The 19,210-nt window shown below is 54.5% G+C and overlaps 1 protein-coding gene across 4 annotated transcripts; it reads left to right on the top strand.

The window, feature by feature from the left end:
• The first annotated feature begins 388 nt into the window (after positions 1-388).
• On the top strand, positions 389-15,954 carry CD34 (CD34 molecule). Of its 4 annotated transcripts, none has more exons than XM_056511436.1 (8): positions 389-861; positions 7,618-7,770; positions 8,572-8,864; positions 8,937-9,020; positions 11,005-11,152; positions 11,439-11,485; positions 12,275-12,439; positions 14,330-15,954. In XM_056511436.1, exons 1-8 carry the CDS (start codon positions 810-812, stop codon positions 14,528-14,530), a joined length of 1,143 nt encoding a protein of 380 aa, XP_056367411.1. In that variant the 5' UTR covers positions 389-809; the 3' UTR covers positions 14,531-15,954. The 4 variants fall into 4 exon arrangements, with proteins under 4 accessions (XP_056367411.1, XP_056367412.1, XP_056367413.1 ...); XM_056511437.1 differs by lacking the exon at positions 14,330-15,954 and adding an exon at positions 13,367-14,320 and having other exon boundaries at positions 408-861; positions 12,275-12,468; XM_056511438.1 differs by having other exon boundaries at positions 409-861; positions 12,275-12,468.
• Positions 15,955-19,210: the final 3,256 nt, after the last annotated feature.

Genomic DNA, 19,210 nt, shown 5'->3' with positions numbered 1-19,210 from the left:
AATAAAACTGCAGCCAGAGTTCTGTGCTGCTCTCAGGCTCCCACAAAGAATTCCTCCCCAGCTCAGGGGAGTTCCTGCTCTTCTGCCCTGCTCCAGGTTTAATGCCAAAGTTTTTGCCTGTGGGTTTTTCTCTGCCCCAGACCTTCTCTAACCCATCCCATTTGTGCTCCCTGTTTGATTTAGTGGAGCTGGTGGAGTTCCTTCTCTTCAGGTCAGCAGTGATTTCACACCCTTGAGTTCCTTGCTTAATTTGCTGAGAAAATTCCTGATTCTGAAGCCCATTTTCAGCATTCCCCTGTTTTCCACGGTGCTGGGACTGCACTCAGGACTTGCTGGGCTGGACCTGGGGCTTGCCACATCCCTGCTGTCCTCGGGCTGGGTTTGCTTTCTCTGAGGGAAGCCCAGCTGGAGGCTCGGCTGCAGTCCCTGCATCCAGCTGGATCAGGCTGTCCCTTGGACAGGAAAGCAGCAGCTCTCAGGAAAGAGTTAATCCCAGCGAGCCTTTGGGATCCTTTGCTGGGGAGAGGGCTGATCTTTTGTTTGTTTTGAAGCTGCTGGCAGGAAAGTGGGGAGGAGAAAATTACCTAAGTGATAGTGAGGTTGCCATGAACTATATAAAACTGGGAAATCAAAGCGGAGAAACTCCACCTCGCAGTCCTGAGCCACAAGCACAACCCCTGAAGAGAAACCCACCCCACCAGTGAGTGATCTCAAAGGCTTGAACTCCAACCAAGCTGCATGAGCTCAGAGCTGCTGCAGGACTGAGGAGCCCGGCGCTGGGAACGCTGATTTTGGGAATTCTCACAGCCATGGAGTGGAGGCAGCTCCTCTGCATCACTGTCTGCCTGCTGGAGCTGGCTGGTGAGTACCGACACCCCAAACCCCCTGGCAGCAGCAGCTCGGGGGGAAGAGGCTCCTCCAGGAGTCTGGGGATCAATCCCACCCAAAAAACCTTGTGGTGACATTTCACAGAGCAGCGTTTGCACCAGCATCCCACAGCACTGGGGGGAGACTCCCTGCTGCTCTGCAAGGGGCAGGAATGGGGATCAAACCCCCCCCCAAAACCCTGGAAAACACGAGGGGAGGGGAGTGCAGCAGCAAGTGCAGCCACAGCTCGAGTTGTGTCTCAGCCTGAGCTGGTGTAAATGAGCCACGCTTTTGTTTTGTGGTTGGAACTAAACATTTGCTGAAAATCAAATGAGTCCCCATAAATATTAAAATCTCCTATTGCAGCTCTTCAAATATTCATCATGTGAAGCAATGAATAACAGCATCGAGATTTTCTTTTTAAAGGGTTATGGTGTAGGGAAATATTATCATTTTTGTCCCAAACCCAACAGCCATGAGGTAATAAAAGAGGACTAAAAAAGTGAAGCAGCACTCTGTGTGTTGCCTGGTGTGCTGGGACAGGAGCCAGGAGCCTGCGGGTGTCTCCTCAAATGTAATTTTTTCTTACTCACACAAATGTGAGCGACGAGATGTATTTGCAGGAATTCATTGGGTTTTGTTCTCCTGTTTCACAGAGCTCCTTTCATGTTCCCCTGGCTGCCCAGGTAAATTGCTCACCTGAGCTGCTGGCTGTCCCTCCAGCCTCTGTTAATTTTACAGCAACTACAAAAAAAAAAAAAAAAAAAAACAATTTTAGTTGAGAAAAATGACATTTGGGACTATGAGGCTGAGCAAGGATGTGAGACAGAAGTGTGAGACAAACCTCGAGTTCCAAACCTTGAGTTCCTTGTACAAAACAAAAGTGATGGAAAAGTGACAAAAAGTGGATTTTGGAAGAACAAAGCCACTGGGCTGCAGGGGCTTTAATGCTGCAAAATGTCCTTGCACAGCCCATGCCCATCATTCCTGCAGGACATTCCTGGCTGGAAAGGGCAGGAGGTTGATTTCTCCTTGGTGTAGCTGCTGGGGAAAATCAAACAGCTCATCCTGGGGGCTCTGCTTGTTCCTCAGCTCTGTGGGAAGTCCCAGAGAATCCATCAAAGGCTCCAGTTGTGCAGCTCCCATGGAAATGCCAGATCTGTGGGTTTGGGCTCGAGCTGCTCCTGGCAGCTGCTGAGGGTGGGAGCAGCGGGTTCCTCCTGCTCCCAGGACACCTTCAGCTAAAGCCACGTGTTTTATAGGGAAAAATCCATTTGTGCCACTCTGGGACAGGGGCAGGAGTCCTACAAAAGTTGTGTGTGGACCTGGTGTGGGGAGGATGGAGTTTGGGGAGTTTGGGGAGTTTGGAGTTTGGGAAGGATGGAGTGTGGGGAGTTTGGAGTTTGGGGAGGGTGGAGTTTGGGGAGGATGAAGTTTGAGGAGTTTGGAGTGTGGGGAGGATGGAGTTTGGGGAGTTTGGAGTTTGGGGAGTTTGGAGTTTGGGGAGGATGGAGTTTGGGGAGTTTGGAGTTTGGGGAGTTTGGAGTTTGGGGAGTTTGGAGTTTGGGGAGTTTGGAGTTTGGGGAGGATGGAGTTTGGGGAGTTTGGAGTTTGGGGAGTTTGGAGTTTGGGGAGGATGGAGTTTGGGGAGTTTGGAGTTTGGGGAGGATGAAGTTTGAGGAGTTTGGAGTGTGGGGAGGATGGAGTTTGGGGAGTTTGGAGTTTGGGGAGTTTGGAGTTTGGGGAGGATGGAGTTTGGGGAGATTGGAGTTTGGGGAGGATGGAGTTTGGGGAGTTTGGAGTTTGGGGAGGATGAAGTTTGAGGAGTTTGGAGTGTGGGGAGGATGGAGTTTGGGGAGTTTGGAGTTTGGGGAGTTTGGAGTGTGGGGAGGATGGAGTTTGGTGAGGATGGAGTTTGGGAAGGATGGAGTTTGGGGGTTTGGGGAGGATGGAGTTTGGGGAGTTTGGAGTGGGGGGAGTTTGGGGAGATTGGAGTTTGGGGAGTTTGGAGTTTGGGGAGTTTGGAGTGTGGGGAGGATGGAGTTTGGTGAGGATGGAGTTTGGGGAGTTTGGAGTTTGGGGAGGATGGAGTTTGGGGAGTTTGGAGTTTGGGGAGGATGGAGTTTGGGGAGTTTGGAGTTTGGGGAGGATGGAGTTTGGGGAGGATGGAGTTTGGGGAGTTTGGAGTTTGGGGAGGATGGAGTTTGGGGAGGATGGAGTTTGGGATGCAGAGCCAGGAGCAGCCTGGTCCAACCCCAAATCCCCTGGGAAACCCAACCTCGAGGGCAGCAAAGCCCTGGCAATGCTCCCTGTGGCCTCTGCCTGCTGCTCCAGACCCTGCCAGGCTCCTGCAGGATGCTGTGAGCAGCTCGTGTAGGAAAACTGGGGAAGGATAAAGCCCACAGAGAGCTTGTGCTTGTCCCAGAGCACATGGAAAAGGGAGTGTGGGTGTATTTGTACCTAATAAAACCGCTTTGCTTCTTTCACTTAACCTTTCATCTTTCTTTTTTATATATTTTTCATTCATCGCTGCCAAATTTGATTTTTAGAAAAATCTCTTTTCTTGCTGTTTTCACACATCCTTTCTTCCCTCCACTCCTTTTGCAACACTTAGGAAAGTTCTGAATATCAGGAAAGGAAAAAAAAAAAAGATTTTAAAACTTCCAGCTGCTCGAGTTTAACATCCTTTAGAGGCTGCTGCTCCAGCCAGGAGAAATCTCAACGCTGGGAAGGTGCTGGGCTCCCGAGCTGCCTGAGAGGCCCCAGTCCCAAGGAAAGGCTCAGAGCAGCAGCTGGGCTTTGGTGTGGCAGCTCGGGGGGCTCCCCCAGCCCCCCAGCCCGGCCCCACACCCACATCCTGTCTGGGCGAAGGAAAAGGGGGAGGGAAGGGATTTTTTATCAGATATTTCCAGAGGGAAGAGGGCTCCACCCGCTTGAATTCCTGCCACATGGCTGAGAGCTGTGGAGCTGGAAAGGCATGAGTAATGCCGGCTGGAGCCCTTGGAGGGGCTGCTGCGGGGAGGGGGGCTGGCTCCAGCCCCAGGGCAGCATCCCGCAGCTCCAGGGCTCTGTCCAGGGCTCTGATCCCACAGCTCCAGGGCTCTGCATCCAGGGCTATGCATCCCACAGCTCCAGGGCTCTGTATCCAGGGCTCTGCATCCCACAGCTCCAGAGCTCTGCATCCCACAGCTCCAGGGCTGCATCCCACAGCCCCAGGGTTCTGTATCCCACAGCCCCAGGGTTCTGTATCCCACAGCTCCAGGGCTCTGCATCCCACAGCTCCAGGGCTCTGCATCCCACAGCCCCAGGGCACTGCATCCCACAGCTCCAGGGCTCTGTATCCCACAGCTCCAGGGCTGCATCCCACAGCTCCAGGGCTCTGCATCCCATGGCTCCAGGGCTCTGCATCCCATGGCTCCAGGGCTCTGCATCCCATGGCTCCAGGGCTGCTCTCCTGCATCTCATGGTCTCTTTACTCTCCTCTCCTGCATCCCACAGTTCCATACCCTCCTCTGCTGCATCTCATGGTTCCACACCCTTCTCTCCTACATCCCATGGTCATTCTACCCTCCTCTCCTACATCCCATGGTTCCTCACCCTCTTGTTCTGCAGTCCTGGTTCCACACCCTCCTGTTCAGCATTCCTGGTTCCAGCAGTGCCCTTGTGCCAGCTCAGGGCCTCCCTTTGCTGTAGCCCCTGGAGCTCTGGAGGGCTCGTGGAGCCTGGGAATAAACTCTGTTAAAGGCAGGGCTGGAGGAGCTGCCCTGGGCCAGGTGCCCAACGAGCCAGGTGCTGAGCCAGAGGTTAACCAGGAGATCTGAGCCAGGGGCAGCTCAGGTGCAGGTCCCAGAGGGATTCACCTCCCTCAGTTTTGTTTGCTGTGGGTGCAGGATTGGGATCCAGGGATGGAAACCTTCCTCCTCTTTCCTGAACCTCTGCCACTGCAGAGCTTTTCTGTGGCTCTGGCTTAGTGCTCAGGGATGACTCTTGGAGCAAGTTTGACATTTCTATTGCTGCCTTTTCTTTATTCAAACTAAGATCCTTCCTAAGCCCCATTATTAAAATATCTCAAAAAAATCATTTCCTTTTTAAAACCTAGGTGGGTGAACACAATGGGTGCTGTGAAGTGCAATTTTCTTTCCCATCTCTGCATAGTTTTGCTCCTGCACGTGCTTGCATTGCCAGGTGAAGATTTCTCCCAGGTTAATAAATAGCTTGGCTTAAACTCTAAACCCTCAATCCTAACAAATTGACAAAGTTTAATGAAGCCATTAAAAATGTATGGTGCAATAAATAACTCTCTTTAGCTGAGCACCACGTGGATTATCCAGCCCACATCTGGATGATTATTTATCTCATGAGCCCAAAGTTTTCAAAAAAACAAAAAAAACTCATCCATGTTTTGTGGAAAAGCTCCTGCACATGCTCCAAGAAAGGCAAGGAAAAGAAATGCAAAGTGACAGCTCCTCTCCCAAATCACACTGAGCTACAGCCAGGCTTCCATTCCAATATCCAGGCTTCGATTAGAAATACCTGGGGTGCTTTACAAACATCTGGAAGAGTTCAAAGGTGCTTGGGTGGCTGTGGCACTCAGGGAGGTCAAGCCCAGGCTCTGCATTGTTCTGGTGATGTAAAATTTCCTGCACATGGCCACAGAAACACGGAGTTGTGCGTAAAGCCTGGCTCTGGTTTGTGCTGCTCGTTTCTCTGGGCACGCGGTCGCACCTCCTGCTTTTGATTTGCTAAAAGTCATCAGGAAAACTCGGTGACTTAACCAGCTGGAACTGGATTGTCTTGGAGAAGAAGGAACTTCTCCCCCCTGAAATGGAAGCTGTGCCAGAACCTGAATTCCAGCTCCAGACACCTGCACTGAGCCCTCAGCAGGGCCCCCCCAGAGCAGCTGCGGGATGGGATGGGATGGGATGGGATGGGATGGGATGGGATGGGATGGGATGGGATGGGATGGGATGGGATGGGATGGGATGGGATGGGATGGGATGGGATGGGATGGGATGGGATGGGATGGGATGGGATGGATCAGGATGGGCAGCCCCACAGGACCAGTCTGGGCCCCAGATTTCCCGTGTTCCCACAGCAGGAGCAGCAGAGCAGCTCTGCCCCTGCCACAACCAACACGAGCCCCGGTGCCCCCGGGCTGTGCTCCCCACAAACCCTCCAGGCTCTGAGGAGCTCACCCAGCCAGGTCCTGCCCTGGTGACTCAGAGCAGCTCCTGCCAGCCCCTCCCAGTGCCCAGTGCCCAGTGCCAGCCCCAGTGCCCGGTGCTGCTCCCCTGGCAGCAGATCCTGCCCCGCGCCGGCGGCTGCTCGGGACCTGCCAGAGCTGCTCCGTCTCTCAGGGTGGTTTGGGAGGATGAAGTAACTTTTCTTGGAGCTGGGAGTCCCCTGGGCAGAACTACAAATGAAACAACACATTCTGTATGATTTTCTCTTTAGTGCCTGGATAAGAATCTTAAACACCAAGAGCCCTGGGGTAGAGACTGGAGCTGTTTGTTAAAAGTGGGAATGGATCTTAGGGAGAGAGGAGGTTAAAGAATGAGGAGAAATGCATTTTCACTGACTCACACTCACATTTCTGAAGGAAAAGCTGGAAGTGTCATCTCTGCAACACAGCAGGAAGCAATATATAAACTTTAAGTTAGAGCAACAAACCACTCTCCAAACATTCTGCTTTACCTCCAAAGATGTTTTCACTCATGAGTCAGGGCTGATCCCAAGCCAGTGGGAATGTTTCTATTTACTTTGAGATTGTGCCTGCAACTGCAAATCCAGCTTATCTATCCTGAGGCACACAAGTGATCTCTTCCAAGGCTTGATTCTTCCCTCCCAGGATTATAAACCCAAACTCTGAAATCCAGCTTTGTGCAGAGCGGGGTGAGGGTGGGAACGAGCCTGTCCTTCTCCTCCTGGGAGCCCTGGAGCCCCTGCAAGGGCTGCACCAGAGTCTGCTGCTCACCCAGGTGAAAACTTTCACCCCTGAGCCTCTCCCGAGGCTTCCTGCCATTTTGGGGCAGGAAAAGCAAATTTGGGAGTCTTTGTGTCGGGGTGGATGGTCCTCAGGGACAAGCTCAGCACTCTGTATGTGCTGGTGTTAAAGCTGCAGTTTATTGTAAGGGTGTGGGTGCACAGAGTCCTGCTAAGAGCTGCCAGCCACAGCCCAGGGTAGGACAGAGAGAGAATGGGGGGAAGAGAAAGAAGTAAGAGAATAAGAGGGTGAGGGGGTGAGAGGGTAAGGTAAGAGAGGGGTGGTAGCAGTAAGAGAGTGATTTTTCTGTTTACAATACAATAAATCTTCTTCTATGTTGAGTATTCTAATTTCCACTAACCAATCTAACACAAGACACAAATTCTACAGCATTTATATACAGCCTATAAGAATCCTTACATTACCATAGTGTGTTGTACTTTAAACTCTAAAAACTTCTCTTTGGACCCTGGCAAGTCTTCTCTGACCTTTGGAGCTGCTCTCCAGCAGAAGACACTGTTCTATCAAGAGGGGATTACTTTCAGCTGGCCATCCTATTGTCTTTAAGTTATTCAGTAACTGAGGTTTGGTATCTCAAAAGTGGCTTTCATTTCAATCTCGTTCATGTTTTCCATATTCTCAGAATCTAAACATTCATATTTGTAAGGTTTTCCTGGTTCATCCTTCCCAACACCTTCCTGCTTTTCCCCAGGGGGTCAGGGCTGGGCTGGGGGTTCAGCAGCCCCTAAGAGCTCCTGTTTCCTCAGGCTGTGCTGCTGAGGGCACCACAGACACCCCCACACCGACAGCCACGGCGGGGACAGCGAGGGACAGCAGCAGTGGCACTGCCAGCACTGCCAGCACTGCCAGCACTGCCAGCACAGCCACAGGAGACACCAGCAGCACCAAAACAGCCTCTGGTAACCTCTCCCCTTGTTCCCTCTGTGATTCCTGGTAGATTCTGTGTTGATCATTAGATTTATGAAGTGCATTTGTTGTGATTTATTAAGGCATGGTTTGTGCTCTCAGAAAAAAAAAAAAAAAAAAAAAAAGAGAGGTTGAGTATGATCAAAAGCTTTAATTCCATCCAAAAAAATCCCACCTGGGACACGCAGCCCAGGTAGCTCAGCCCCATCCTGGTCAAAACAAAAAGCTCAGTAATGTTTATCTCACACGTGTTGGAAGGTGAGGACAAGGGGGAGATTTAAATTAGATTTTTGGAAGGAATTGTTCCTGTAAGGGTGGGCAGGGCTGGCACAGGTGCCCAGAGCAGCTGTGGCTGCCCCTGGATCCCTGGCAGTGCCCAAGGCCAGGCTGGACACTGGGGCTGGAGCACTGGGACAGGGGGAGGTGTCCCTGCCATGGCAGGGCTGGGATGATTTTTAAGTCCCTTCAACACAAACCAATGTGGGATTTCACAATGGGAGGCCCAGCTCAGGCACTGAAGGGATCTGAGGGATGAGAGGATGCAGGGAGCCTTTCCCTGGTGCAGTTTGGGATCTCTGGAGCCTCGGGGTGAGGAGGAGCTGGGGGGTGGCTGGGCAGGAGCCCATTGTCCCCAGGCATGGGGTGTGTGTGACAATAGCAGCAGGACAGGGCTAGAGGGTTCCTAGAGAGCCAATGACTCCTGGGGCTGCTGTGACAAATCAATATTGTGCTTCAGCCACGCTGACAGCATTTAAAGCTTTCTCCTGTGTCCTTCTCTTTGCATTTCCTCCAAGCTGAAGCCACAGCCAAGCCCGTGGCCACCGACTCGGCATCCTCAGAGCTCCTTGGGCAGCTGGGGACGAGCCCCCAGCCCAGCCTGGCCCCCACAACGCTGCCAGGCACCCCCCTGGAGCCACACGGGAGCCCGGGGGTCTCCCCAACCCAGAGCCCCCCAGGGACAGAGCCCAGGGACAGGGCAAGCAGCTCGGGTGCCACGGTGGCCGGGACCAGCTCTGCGGCCACCCCGCAGCTCCCCGCGGGCCCAGCTGCCACCACAGCCCTGCAGACAGCCAGGCACAGCCCCGAGGTGAGCACGGGGGGCTGGGGGGTCCCCAAGGCCCCAGCAGGGCGCTGACACACCCGTGTGCTCTCCTTGCAGCCTGCCCTCCCTGCCATCGGGTGCCACGGAGCCAGAGGCGAGCGGGACACCGGGGCCATCTGCCTGCAGCTCAACCAGTCCTGTGTGAGTGACAGGGGCTGCAGGGTCCCACAGCACCCCGGGGGGGTCTCTGGGGCGGGGGGCTCCCAGCAGTGACCCCTGGGCACAGCAGCTGGGCTGGGCCAGGCTGGGGATGGTGCCTGGAGCATCCCGAGGGGTCCCAGCAGTTCCAGGGGAAATGCAACCTCCCCATTGCATAAATCCTCCTTTTTCCTTTGAGCTCTGGGGTCGGTTCAGCTTCTAAAGCATCTCCCACTGTGTCCAACAGGAAGCTGCCTTTGTTCTTCTTCTTCCTCTTCCCTGTTGGGAACAAAAGTGCCTTTTTTTTTTGTCTTGCCAAGTGCCCTAGGAAAGAAAACAGGGCACTGGAAGGAGTTGTTCAGTGTCCCCAGCAGCTCCTGAGGGAGTCCCAGGCTCCCTGTGAATGTCCTTGGCCTTGTGCACCGAAAATGAGGCATTTATACCACAGAGGGGTCTGCTGTGGGTGGGAGGCAGAAACCTTTCCTACTGGGGCACAGCCTGCCCCAGGGGGTGGAAGGTGCTGGATCTTGGGTGTGAAATACACATAAAACACGCCAGTTTAGATTTGTCACTGAGCCATGAGTGGGTCTGACTTGGCCTTCCTGTGCAGAGGAGCGATGAAATGGCCTTTAGCTCGTTCCTGTTTGCAGGGGCTGCGCTGGAGCAGGAATCGCAGGGACCCTGCGGGATCCCGATCTCAGCTGCCATCTAGTGGGCTCTGATCCCGCCCGGGCGCTGGGTTTGTGCCGAGGATGGATGCAGTACATCCCAACAGCCACGGCTCACACAGCCCAGCCCTCCCTGCGCGTGGAGCAGCCCAAACATCCCAAATTCCCAGTTCTGGAGGCTCCACAGCAGAGCCCCGGGCTGGGAGCAGGCGGCTCAGGCTGGCCTGGGAGCCAGAAAACAGCAGTGCAGGAGAGGCCAGGCAGGAGGGAGCTGTGTCCCCTCTCCTGCTGGCCCTTCCCGAGGCAAATGAGCAATCAGCTGGCGCTAATTGCGAAGGGAAACTCTGACACTGCCGTGAGTTCTTTCCACAGCACAGAAAGGAAAACACGCACTCACTCGGGGCTCTTGTTCCATCCTGGCCTTCCTCTCCCCCAGCCAAGCTCTATAGAAACAGCTGGAAATGATTTGTTTGTTGTTCTCCCGTGGAGGAGCTCCTGCATTTTTGGGCACCTGGAGGATGGAGGGACCCGAGCGTGGTGTGGGGCAGAGGAGGACAAGGGGGGCTCTCCTCTTCCCCAGCCCCACGCTGGGATTTAGGGCAGGGATTTTGGGGCTGTCTCTGTGTCTGGGTGGGCACAGCCCGGCTGGGAAGGAGCCAGGAAGCCTGAGAAGGGTTTGAGCAATGCTGGGCTCTGTCCTCCAGCCTGGCTGTGGCTGAAAACTGCCCCCAGGAGAAAGCCTGGATCCGTCTGATCCCAAAACTGGCCCACAAAGGCTGCAGCTCCTCACTCCTCTTCCACCCCAAGAGTCAGTGTAGCTCTAAAATGTGAGAAATTTGTGAGTTTTTTACCTAGCCTTTGATCAGCAACCTAGCAAAAACACTGAAGACATTTCCTAAACAGGAAGGCTCAATGCTTTTTTGTTATTTCCCTCCTTTCCCAGCCCCTGCCTGGGACTCTGAAACAATAGGGCTCTTCAGTTGTTCCAGCCCAAAATCTGGGGACACTTGCCATGCCATGCAGAGCCTAAATTTAGCCTTGTTTAAATGCCATTTTCAAGAGCTGCTAATAATATTTCAATTTAATTTATTCTTATTAAGGTAAGACAAGAGAAACGAGCATCTCCACCTCCAGGGTGTTGGGGCTGTGGGCAGTGCTGGAGTGGGAGGGGAGGGTCTGACACCCAGCTCAGCTTTGCAGGGCACAGAGGAGCCACCAAAATTCAAATGGGAAAGCACAACACCTCCACCAGCTTGGCTGAGGCAGAGCATTGCTCAGCTTGCTTGGTTTAATGGCTGCTCTTCCTGAAAATTTCACAGGAAGAATTTTTGGAGAGCAAGGGATCGGATTTATGGCAAGCAATATGTGAAAATAGAACCCACACCGTGGATTCTCCCTGTGAGATCAAACTGACTCCATCCAGCCTGGACAGGGACTGCTTGCTGCTCATCCTCAAAGGAGAGAAAGGTCAGTGGAGGCCATTCCTTGGCTGTGACCCCCAGACAATGGTGTGGGCAGTGGGACAGGGATTCCTTTGGGGAAGGGCAGTGAGAAGGTCCTGGCAGGAGAAACCTCTGTGCAGTTCTGCTCCTTCTTCTGGGGTCCTGCTGCATCCCTGGAGCCGTGGAGCTGCCCCCAGGAGCAGCCTGGGCTCCTCTGGGCACGGAATGTGTGGATGTGATGTGTGTCATGTGTGGGGTACATCCCTGATGTGCCACCAGTGTGATCTGCTCTCCTGTTTTAAACCTTGCAGATCCTGACAAACTGCTGAGCACGCTCCAGAAGTCTCACTGGGAAAAGGTAAATCCCTTCAGCAAATTCCAGCCTGCCCATGTGTCTGGAGGGATGAGGGGCTTAGATGGTCAGCTGAGGATGGGAAAGGTGCTGAGATTTGGAGTTGCCTCCAGTCTGGAGGTGCCTGAGGAGTGTAGAGACCCCTGGAAGTGCCCAAGGCCAGGCTTGGAGCCCCTGGGACAGTGGAAGGTGCCCCTGCCCATGGCAGGGGTGGCACTGGATGACTTTTAAGGTCCTTCCAACCCAAAGCAGCCTGGGATTCTGTGGCTGGAGCCAAGCAGCAGTGAGGCTGTGATGCAGCACAAGAGAGCCAGTACAGCCCAGGGGGGCAGAAGTGCTTGCAATGGCTCAGTAAAATGCTGCAGCGTTTGCTCAGCACAGGTCAGACCCCAGCAATAACTCTCAGGATGCAATTGGCACTTGGATTCCTCAAGGACCAAATTGCTGAATTCCTCCTGCCAGCTCCCTTGGGGGCTGAGCCCCAGCTGTCTCTCAGGGTGCAAAGGGCAGGGCTGCAGCACTCAGAGATCCCAGCTGGCTGCTCTAAACCCCGGGGTGTGCTCCAGAGGACAAAACTCCCTGTGCCACGGGAGATCCAGGCTGGGAATGGGCCTGTGAGGACGTGAGGGCTGCCAGGGCTGGGGCAGAGCTGGGGCAGCTCAGCCCAGCCCTGTTTACGTGTGCTGTCCCAAGGAGGTGAGCACAGCATTGTTTGCAGCCTGTGCAGCAGATGCAAACGTTTCCTGTTTGTCCCACTCCCAGCTCTCTTTGGTGTTGTGTGCTTTGTTTTTCCAGTTTGGAATAGAATCCCTTAAAAAGGAGAGCACGAGGAGGCACCAGGAGCCTTCCCAGAAGACACTGATCGCCCTGGTCACATCTGGGCTGCTGCTGGCCTTCCTGGGCCTGGCTGGCTACTTCCTGATGAAGAGGCGCAGCTGGAGCCCCGCGGGAGAGAGGCTGGTCAGTGCTTACAGGTGGCAGAGCCGCAGGTAGAGAGGAGCCCGGCAGCCCAGGGGTGCAGGGGCAGCACAGGGGTGCAGGGGCAGCACAGGGGGATCCCCAGCTCAGGGGGTGCAGGGGCAGCTCAGGGGGTGCAGGGGCAGCTCAGGGGATCCCCAGCTCAGGGGTGCAGGGGCAGCACAGGGGGATCCCCAGCCCAGGGGTGCAGGGGCAGCCCAGGGGCATCCCCAGCTCAGGGGTGCAGGGGCAGCTCAGGGGCATCCCCAGCCCTGGGGGTGCAGGGGCAGCCCAGGGGCATCCCCAGCCCAGGGGTGCAGGGGCAGCTCAGGGGGATCCCCAGCCCAGGGGTGCAGGGGCAGCACAGGGGGATCCCCAGCTCAGGGGTGCAGGGGCAGCACAGGGGGATCCCCAGCTCAGGGGTGCAGGGACAGCACAGGGGGATCCCCAGCTCAGGGGTGCAGGGACAGCACAGGGGGATCCCCAGCTCTGGGGGTGCAGGGGCAGCACAGGGGGATCCCCAGCTCAGGGGTGCTGGGGCAGCACAGGGGTGCAGGGGCAGCACAGGGGCATCCCCAGCCCTGGGGGTGCAGGGGCAGCCCAGGGGGATCCCCAGCCCTGGGGGTGCAGGGGCAGCAAAGGGGGATCCCCAGCTCAGGGGTGCAGGGACAGCACAGGGGGATCCCCAGCTCTGGGGGTGCAGGGACAGCACAGGGGCATCCCCAGCTCAGGGGTGCAGGGACAGCACAGGGGGATCCCCAGCCCTGTGCTCACCCCTGTGTGTGCCCCCAGCTCGTGGCACAGGGCAAGGGGCAAGGAGAGGGACAGGGGGAGGTGGAACCTCTCTGATCCTCCAAAATCAGCTCCTGCAGCAGCACTGCCCCTTTCCTGCACCTGCCTCCAGGTCTAACACTTATTTCTGCTCAGCAGTAAGGACTCATCCAGCAAGACCCTTCCAGAGGCACTGAAACCTTGTGAATGTGTCCTTAAAAGTGATGCCCTTTAATTCCCACTCCTTGTGTGAGCCCCATGTCTGTACCCATGCTGTAATAAAGGCAATTTCTCCCCACCAGCCATGGTAATAAAACATATCAAGAAAGAAAGAGGCAGAAATTTCCTATTTCCATTCTCCCCTTTCCAGGCAGGGCTGACCCTGAGGACTCCTCCTCACCAGTGACTTCTGGGGATGTGACCCTGAGTAAAGTGAGGCTGGGCCATGATTTCCCAGCAGCTGTGTCCTGGGAGGCCATCAGGACATTCCCTGGCCAGGAAGGATGTCCCCAGAGCACACAGGGAAATTCCAGTGCCCTGATGTGGCAGAGTGTGCCATGGACACCCCTGGCAGTGCCAATCCCAGTCCCAGGTGAGGCGAGTCCAGCCCACCCATGGAGAGGGATGAGCGAGCTGCAGCCAGCAGTGCTGGAAATCCCAGCTGGGAATTGCCACCTGGATCCCCACTGCCAGCTCCAGGGCTGCTCAGCTTCTGGGGAGCTCTTGTGAGGGGCTGGAGGATCCTCCAGCAGCAATAGCAGCACTCAGCCCTGCAGAGGTGAACTTCTGCCGCTGCTGGCAGCCAGCTCTGCACTTCAAAGGAAGGGGAAGGGAAGAAAAAGAGATAATTTCCATCATTTCATTCAGTGGTGATTCTTCCTTGGCCAGCAGAGGTTCAGTCCCAAGGCAAGGTCAGCTCCCAAACCTGCTTAGGAGAAAACAACAAAACCTGGCAGCTTCTCTTGCAGGTGCTGGAGGAAAAACTGCAGTTCCTGGGTGGTTTCCTTGCTCCGCGTTGGTTCAGACCCTTCCTGCCCTGTGTCTGTTTGTCCCTCCTGCCTGGGGCTGCCCCGGACCCAGAGCCCTTCCCCTCCCTGACTCTGTCCCTTGTGTCCCCGCCAGGCTGAAGACCCGTACTACACGGAGCACGGCAGCCAGGGGAACACGCTGCTGATGACAGCATCCCAGGAGGCGGCGGAGCCGCAGGAGAAGCCGAACCTGCCCAGCCTGAACGGGGCCGCCCAGGAGAAGGGGAGCGGCCAGGCGTCCTCCCAGAACGGCCACTCGGGGCGGCAGCGCAGCCCCGCCGACAGCGAGATGTGACCGAGCCCGCGGCAGGCAGGGCACGCTGTGACACACACAGGGAACTGCAGACACTCTCTGTTGCTGCTGCTGTCTCTGTGAAGAACTTCAGAATCAGCCTAAAGCACAGTTCGGCCAGAGCTGCCAAAGAGCAGCTTCTCTGCCTCCTCCTCCTCCTCCCTCTGACCACACAGGACACTTTTTTGCAGCTGTTCTGTGCTTTTGTTGTTAGAAGAACATCAGGACAAATGCCAGTGCCCTTAGCCCTCCCCAGCTTTTCAGCAGAGGCAGAGCAGGTCTCCAAGCAGCCCAGATTTCTGGTAGCAATATGTTAGGCTGACTAAAGCAGTTAAATTGGAATTGCAGTGACAAAAGCCTCTCAGGTTTCAGATAGTTTTGGTTAACAGAGTTGTTTATAATCTCATCTTTATGTTTAAGTGCAGGATTTCTTCCTCTTGTGAGACCATCAGGCATTTAACCCCTTCCTAACCTTTAGGGCTCCTCCACTATTTCCTACTCCAGCAGAATTTGCTGAAGCTCTGTGTAAAACTTTCCACATGGAATTGAAGGCTGAAATGTCAACTTCTTTCTCTTTGAATCCTACCAGGACTGTGTCCTGGAGTCATTTTCAGAGGAAAAAACCTTCCCCAGCCTCCTCCTGGCAGGGGCTGGGGGTTGTGACAGGCAGAGTCAGCAATTCATCCCTTGAGTGAGATGGAGAGCACTGGGCAGGCTCTGGGGGTGCCTGGGGCTGGGACCCTCCCTGCTGGCACCTGGGGCAGGAATTTGGGCATGAGAGGTGCCAAAGGGCCCCCGGAGGGAAGAGTGGGAGACAAAACCCCAGCTCTGCAGTGGGGGTTCCTCTGTCTGCACCAGCAGCAGGGACATGAACAGAGAGCAGGGATCCCACTCGGGCAGTGCCAAACCCCAGGAGCTCTGAGCCCTCTCTGTGCTCATCCTTCCCCCAGGGGAAGCTCTGCTGGAGCCACGTGGAGCTCCCTGCAGCTCGGTGGGACCCTGGGCAGGTTTGTTCCCCATCCCAAGCACATTTTTAGGGAGCCAAAGCCCAGACTGTGCCAGCCCTGTGCTGCTGGTGCCGGACCAGGAGGGATGGTGGCTCAACACGAGCACCAGCAGCGACCTCCACACCCAAAATGAGCCCAAAAATGGCCCTTGAAGCTGATCTACCCTCTCACGAGTGAGTTCATCCCAACCTCTTTCAGTGCTGAGGGGAAGGGTTTTTTTCTGGTACCGTGCTCAGAGCAATGACAGCAGCATCCATCACCACCTGGGGCTGTTTCTGTGGGTGCAAGAGTCGCTTAAACACCATTAAAATATCCCAGGCTGTTTGCTTTGGTGTGAATTGCTTCTCCCAGATCTCACTGTAAATAATCCCGGTTGAAAAAGAAAAATAATTAAGGACTAAAAACCGGCCTGTCCGTTGTGTCCTTGGAGCTGCAGCGTGTTTATCCCTGTGGGATGCAAGGCTTGGCTGCTGCCAGCAGGATGGGAGGACAACGCCTCTCAGAGAGGCTCTTTCCCAGCACAAACCCCATGACTAAAGGCTCTGGCTGGCTCTGAGCACATTCCTCTCCCAAAAAAATCGTCTGCAGGATGAGTGACGTGCAGCAGAGTGCGACACCTCCTTTGTTTGATTTGCTTCTTGACTTTTGAGACACCCCAGTTAATTCCTGGAAAAATAAATGAGAGTCCAGAGTGATGTGCAGGGCTGGGGGTTGAGCTGGCAGCAGGGAAGCTGCACCAGGGGAGGCTCGGGGTGGGATTTAGCAGGAATTTCCTCATGGAAAGGGTGGTCAGGGGCTGCCCAGGGAGGTTTGGAGTGCCCAGCCTGGGGGTGGCATCGGGCACAGCTTGGCCTCGATGATCCAGGAGGGATTTTCCAACCCCACTGAGGATCCCTCAGTGATTCTGTGCGGGCTCCCTCACTCTGGGCACTCTGCAACATCTCCTGCACCAAAAACGTGCAGGGGGAGGCAGGGAAACCCTTCAGAGCCTTCTCCCGTGGAGATGCTCGAGCTTTGGGAACGGGGGTCTCTCCTGATTCCTCTCTGGGCTGTCTGACCCTTCCCAGCGCTGATTCCCTGGCACAGGCACACCAGGAGCTCCTCGGGGGACTCTCCCCAGGCTCTGACCCTGGTTTGGTGTTTTGGGGCAGCCTGACCTCCGGCAGCCCGGCTGCGATGCAGGAAAACCAAATTCCTTTTGCTGGGGACATTTCCTCCGGCAATCCTTTGTCTAATCAGCCCCGAGCAGGAGCTGCGGATCTCATCAGACCTCAGGTGCACTTTTCACAGCTCGGGGGATGTCCTACGGCCGGGTAGCGACAATTAAACTTACAGTCAAGTGCTCTGGCAAAACAAAAGGTTCCTCCCAAGCCTCCAGACTGGGGAAATGCCGGGAGCAGAGCCGGTGCTGAGCCAGCGGAAAAGGCTGGGAAAGGCTGGAAAAAAGCTGGGAAAGGCTGGGAAAGGCTGGGAAAGGCTGGGAAAGGCTGGGAAAGGCCGGAAAAGGCTGGGAAAGGCTGGAAAAAAAGCTGGGAAAGGCTGAAAAAGGCCGGGAAATGCTGGAAAAAGCTGGGAAAGGCTGGGAAAGGCTGAAAAAAGCTGGGAAAGGCTGGGAAAGGCTGAAAAAAGCTGGGAAAGGCTGGGAAAGGCTGGAAAAAGCTGGGAAGGCTGGAGAAGGCTGGGAAAGGCTGGAAAAAGCTGGGAAAGGCTGGAAAAGGCTGGGAAAGGCTGGGAAAAGCTGGGAAAGGCTGGAAAAAGCTGGGAAAGGCTGGAAAAAGCTGGGAAAGGCTGGGAAAGGCTGGGAAAGGCTGGGAAAGGCTGGAAAAAGCTGGGAAAGGCTGGAAAAGGCTGGGAAAGGCTGGGAAAAGCTGGGAAAGGCTGGAAAAAGCTGGGAAAGGCTGGGAAAAGCTGGGAAAGGCTGGGAAAGGCTAGAAAAGGCTGGGAAAGGCTGGGAAAGGCTGGGAAATGCTGGGAAATGCTGGGAAAGGCTGGGAAAGGCTGGGAAAGGCTGGGAAAAGCTGGGAAAGGTTGGGAAAGGCTGGGAAAAGCTGGGAAAGGCTGAAAAAGGCCGGGAAATGCTGGAAAAAGCTGGGAAAGGCTGGGAAAAGCTGAAAAAAGCTGGGAAAGGCTGGAAAAACTTGGGAAAGGCTGCACTTCCAACTCAGGAAGTTTTTTGCCCGTGTGCAAACAGCCCTGGCCCGGCTGAAAAGGTTTTTATTATTATTCCTTCCTTATCAGCCCCCTTGCATTCCTTCCTTGCTCCCTCCTCTCCATCCCCTGCAGCCTCACAGCTGCTTTTTTGGGCCATTCTGGGGGGTCTGAATCCATTCCAGCTTCCAACAGCAGCCTGATTTCCCATAAACGGGGTTCAAGGTTGATGCAAGTGCTGCTGCCCGGTTGATGAGCTCACACTCCACTCCCACAGAATCTTCAGCTTGTGAGGAGCTGAATATTGAAAGGGACCCTCTAGAAGAAAATAATTGGCATGAAAACAACCTCTGGGGAAGAATGGGGGGGAATACAAGGTGCTAACTACAAATACAAATAGAAATAGAAAAATAGAAATAGAAATAGAAATAGAAATAGAAATAGAAATAGAAATAGAAATAGAAATAGAAATAGAAATAGAAATAGAAATAGAAATATAGATGCAGCACTGCTACTGAATGCCATGCCTGTCCATTTCCCAGCCTGCCACCCACCCAAGCAGCCCCCAAATCCTTCTGCCAGCTGAAATCAAAGATTTTTCCCTGAAGTAAAAGAACACCTTCCTATGTGAACTACCTCAAAATTCCACTGTGAGTTGAAGGCGCCTTACTCTGTGCATTGCCGAAGCCAAATTGATGACAGCAAACAAGTTTTTATTCATTTTTATTAACCCTGTCCCTGGGTTGGATGTCTCATCCTTTCCCAATAAAACCAGCACACCGCTCCCAGGTGAGAACACACCTGCCTGCACTATCACAGACCCTTCACAGCCGATAAAAAGCGGCTCCTGGCTGTGTTTGTTAATTCTGGATGCGGAGCGGGGTGAGCGCTCGGCGCAGCCCGAGGATGCTGCAGCGGCACATCCGCGCTCCGATGCTGCTCCCTGCCGGCTCGGAGCGGCTCCAGAGCGCAGCTGCCGCTCGGGGAACGCTTGCTGCCTTTAGGAGCTGGAGCAGAGCTCACACAGAGTCAGGGGAAATAAATAGGTATTTACTGAAAGGTCTTCAAAGCCACACCTGGCAGTACCAGTGGCTTGGTCACATGATTTCACATTTTTATAAACTTCAGTCCATTTACATAGAGGATTCAACCATCCAATTAATAGCCTCAAACTGTAAGGTGTCCTCCTCCTCTTCTCCTGGCTGGCCCGCCCTCCTCTTTTCACATTGTTTATTCTTAGCGCCTAAAGTTTGAAGAAACTGTCCTTGAATCAATAGCTGGAATTGGACTATTTTGTCTTCACCACTCTAAACCCAATAGAAAGCAAACCCAAGCAGAACAGAAAAATCCAAACTTAAGGCATCAGGCTGCCCTGCCAAAAACTGCTCCCAAAAAATGGGTCCTGCCCCAGCACAGTGCTGCATCCCAGCCCTGGCTCAGTGGAACCGTGGGGTTATGGAGGAATGATGTGAACAGAGGGACTTGGAGCTCACACTCCAGGAGTGGGGAACATCCACGGTGGCATTTC

This window comes from Oenanthe melanoleuca, chromosome 26 (assembly GCF_029582105.1).
Source record: "Oenanthe melanoleuca isolate GR-GAL-2019-014 chromosome 26, OMel1.0, whole genome shotgun sequence".
NCBI classification, from domain to species: Eukaryota; Metazoa; Chordata; class Aves; order Passeriformes; family Muscicapidae; genus Oenanthe; species Oenanthe melanoleuca.
This window is presented reverse-complemented; position numbering and strand designations above follow the sequence as displayed.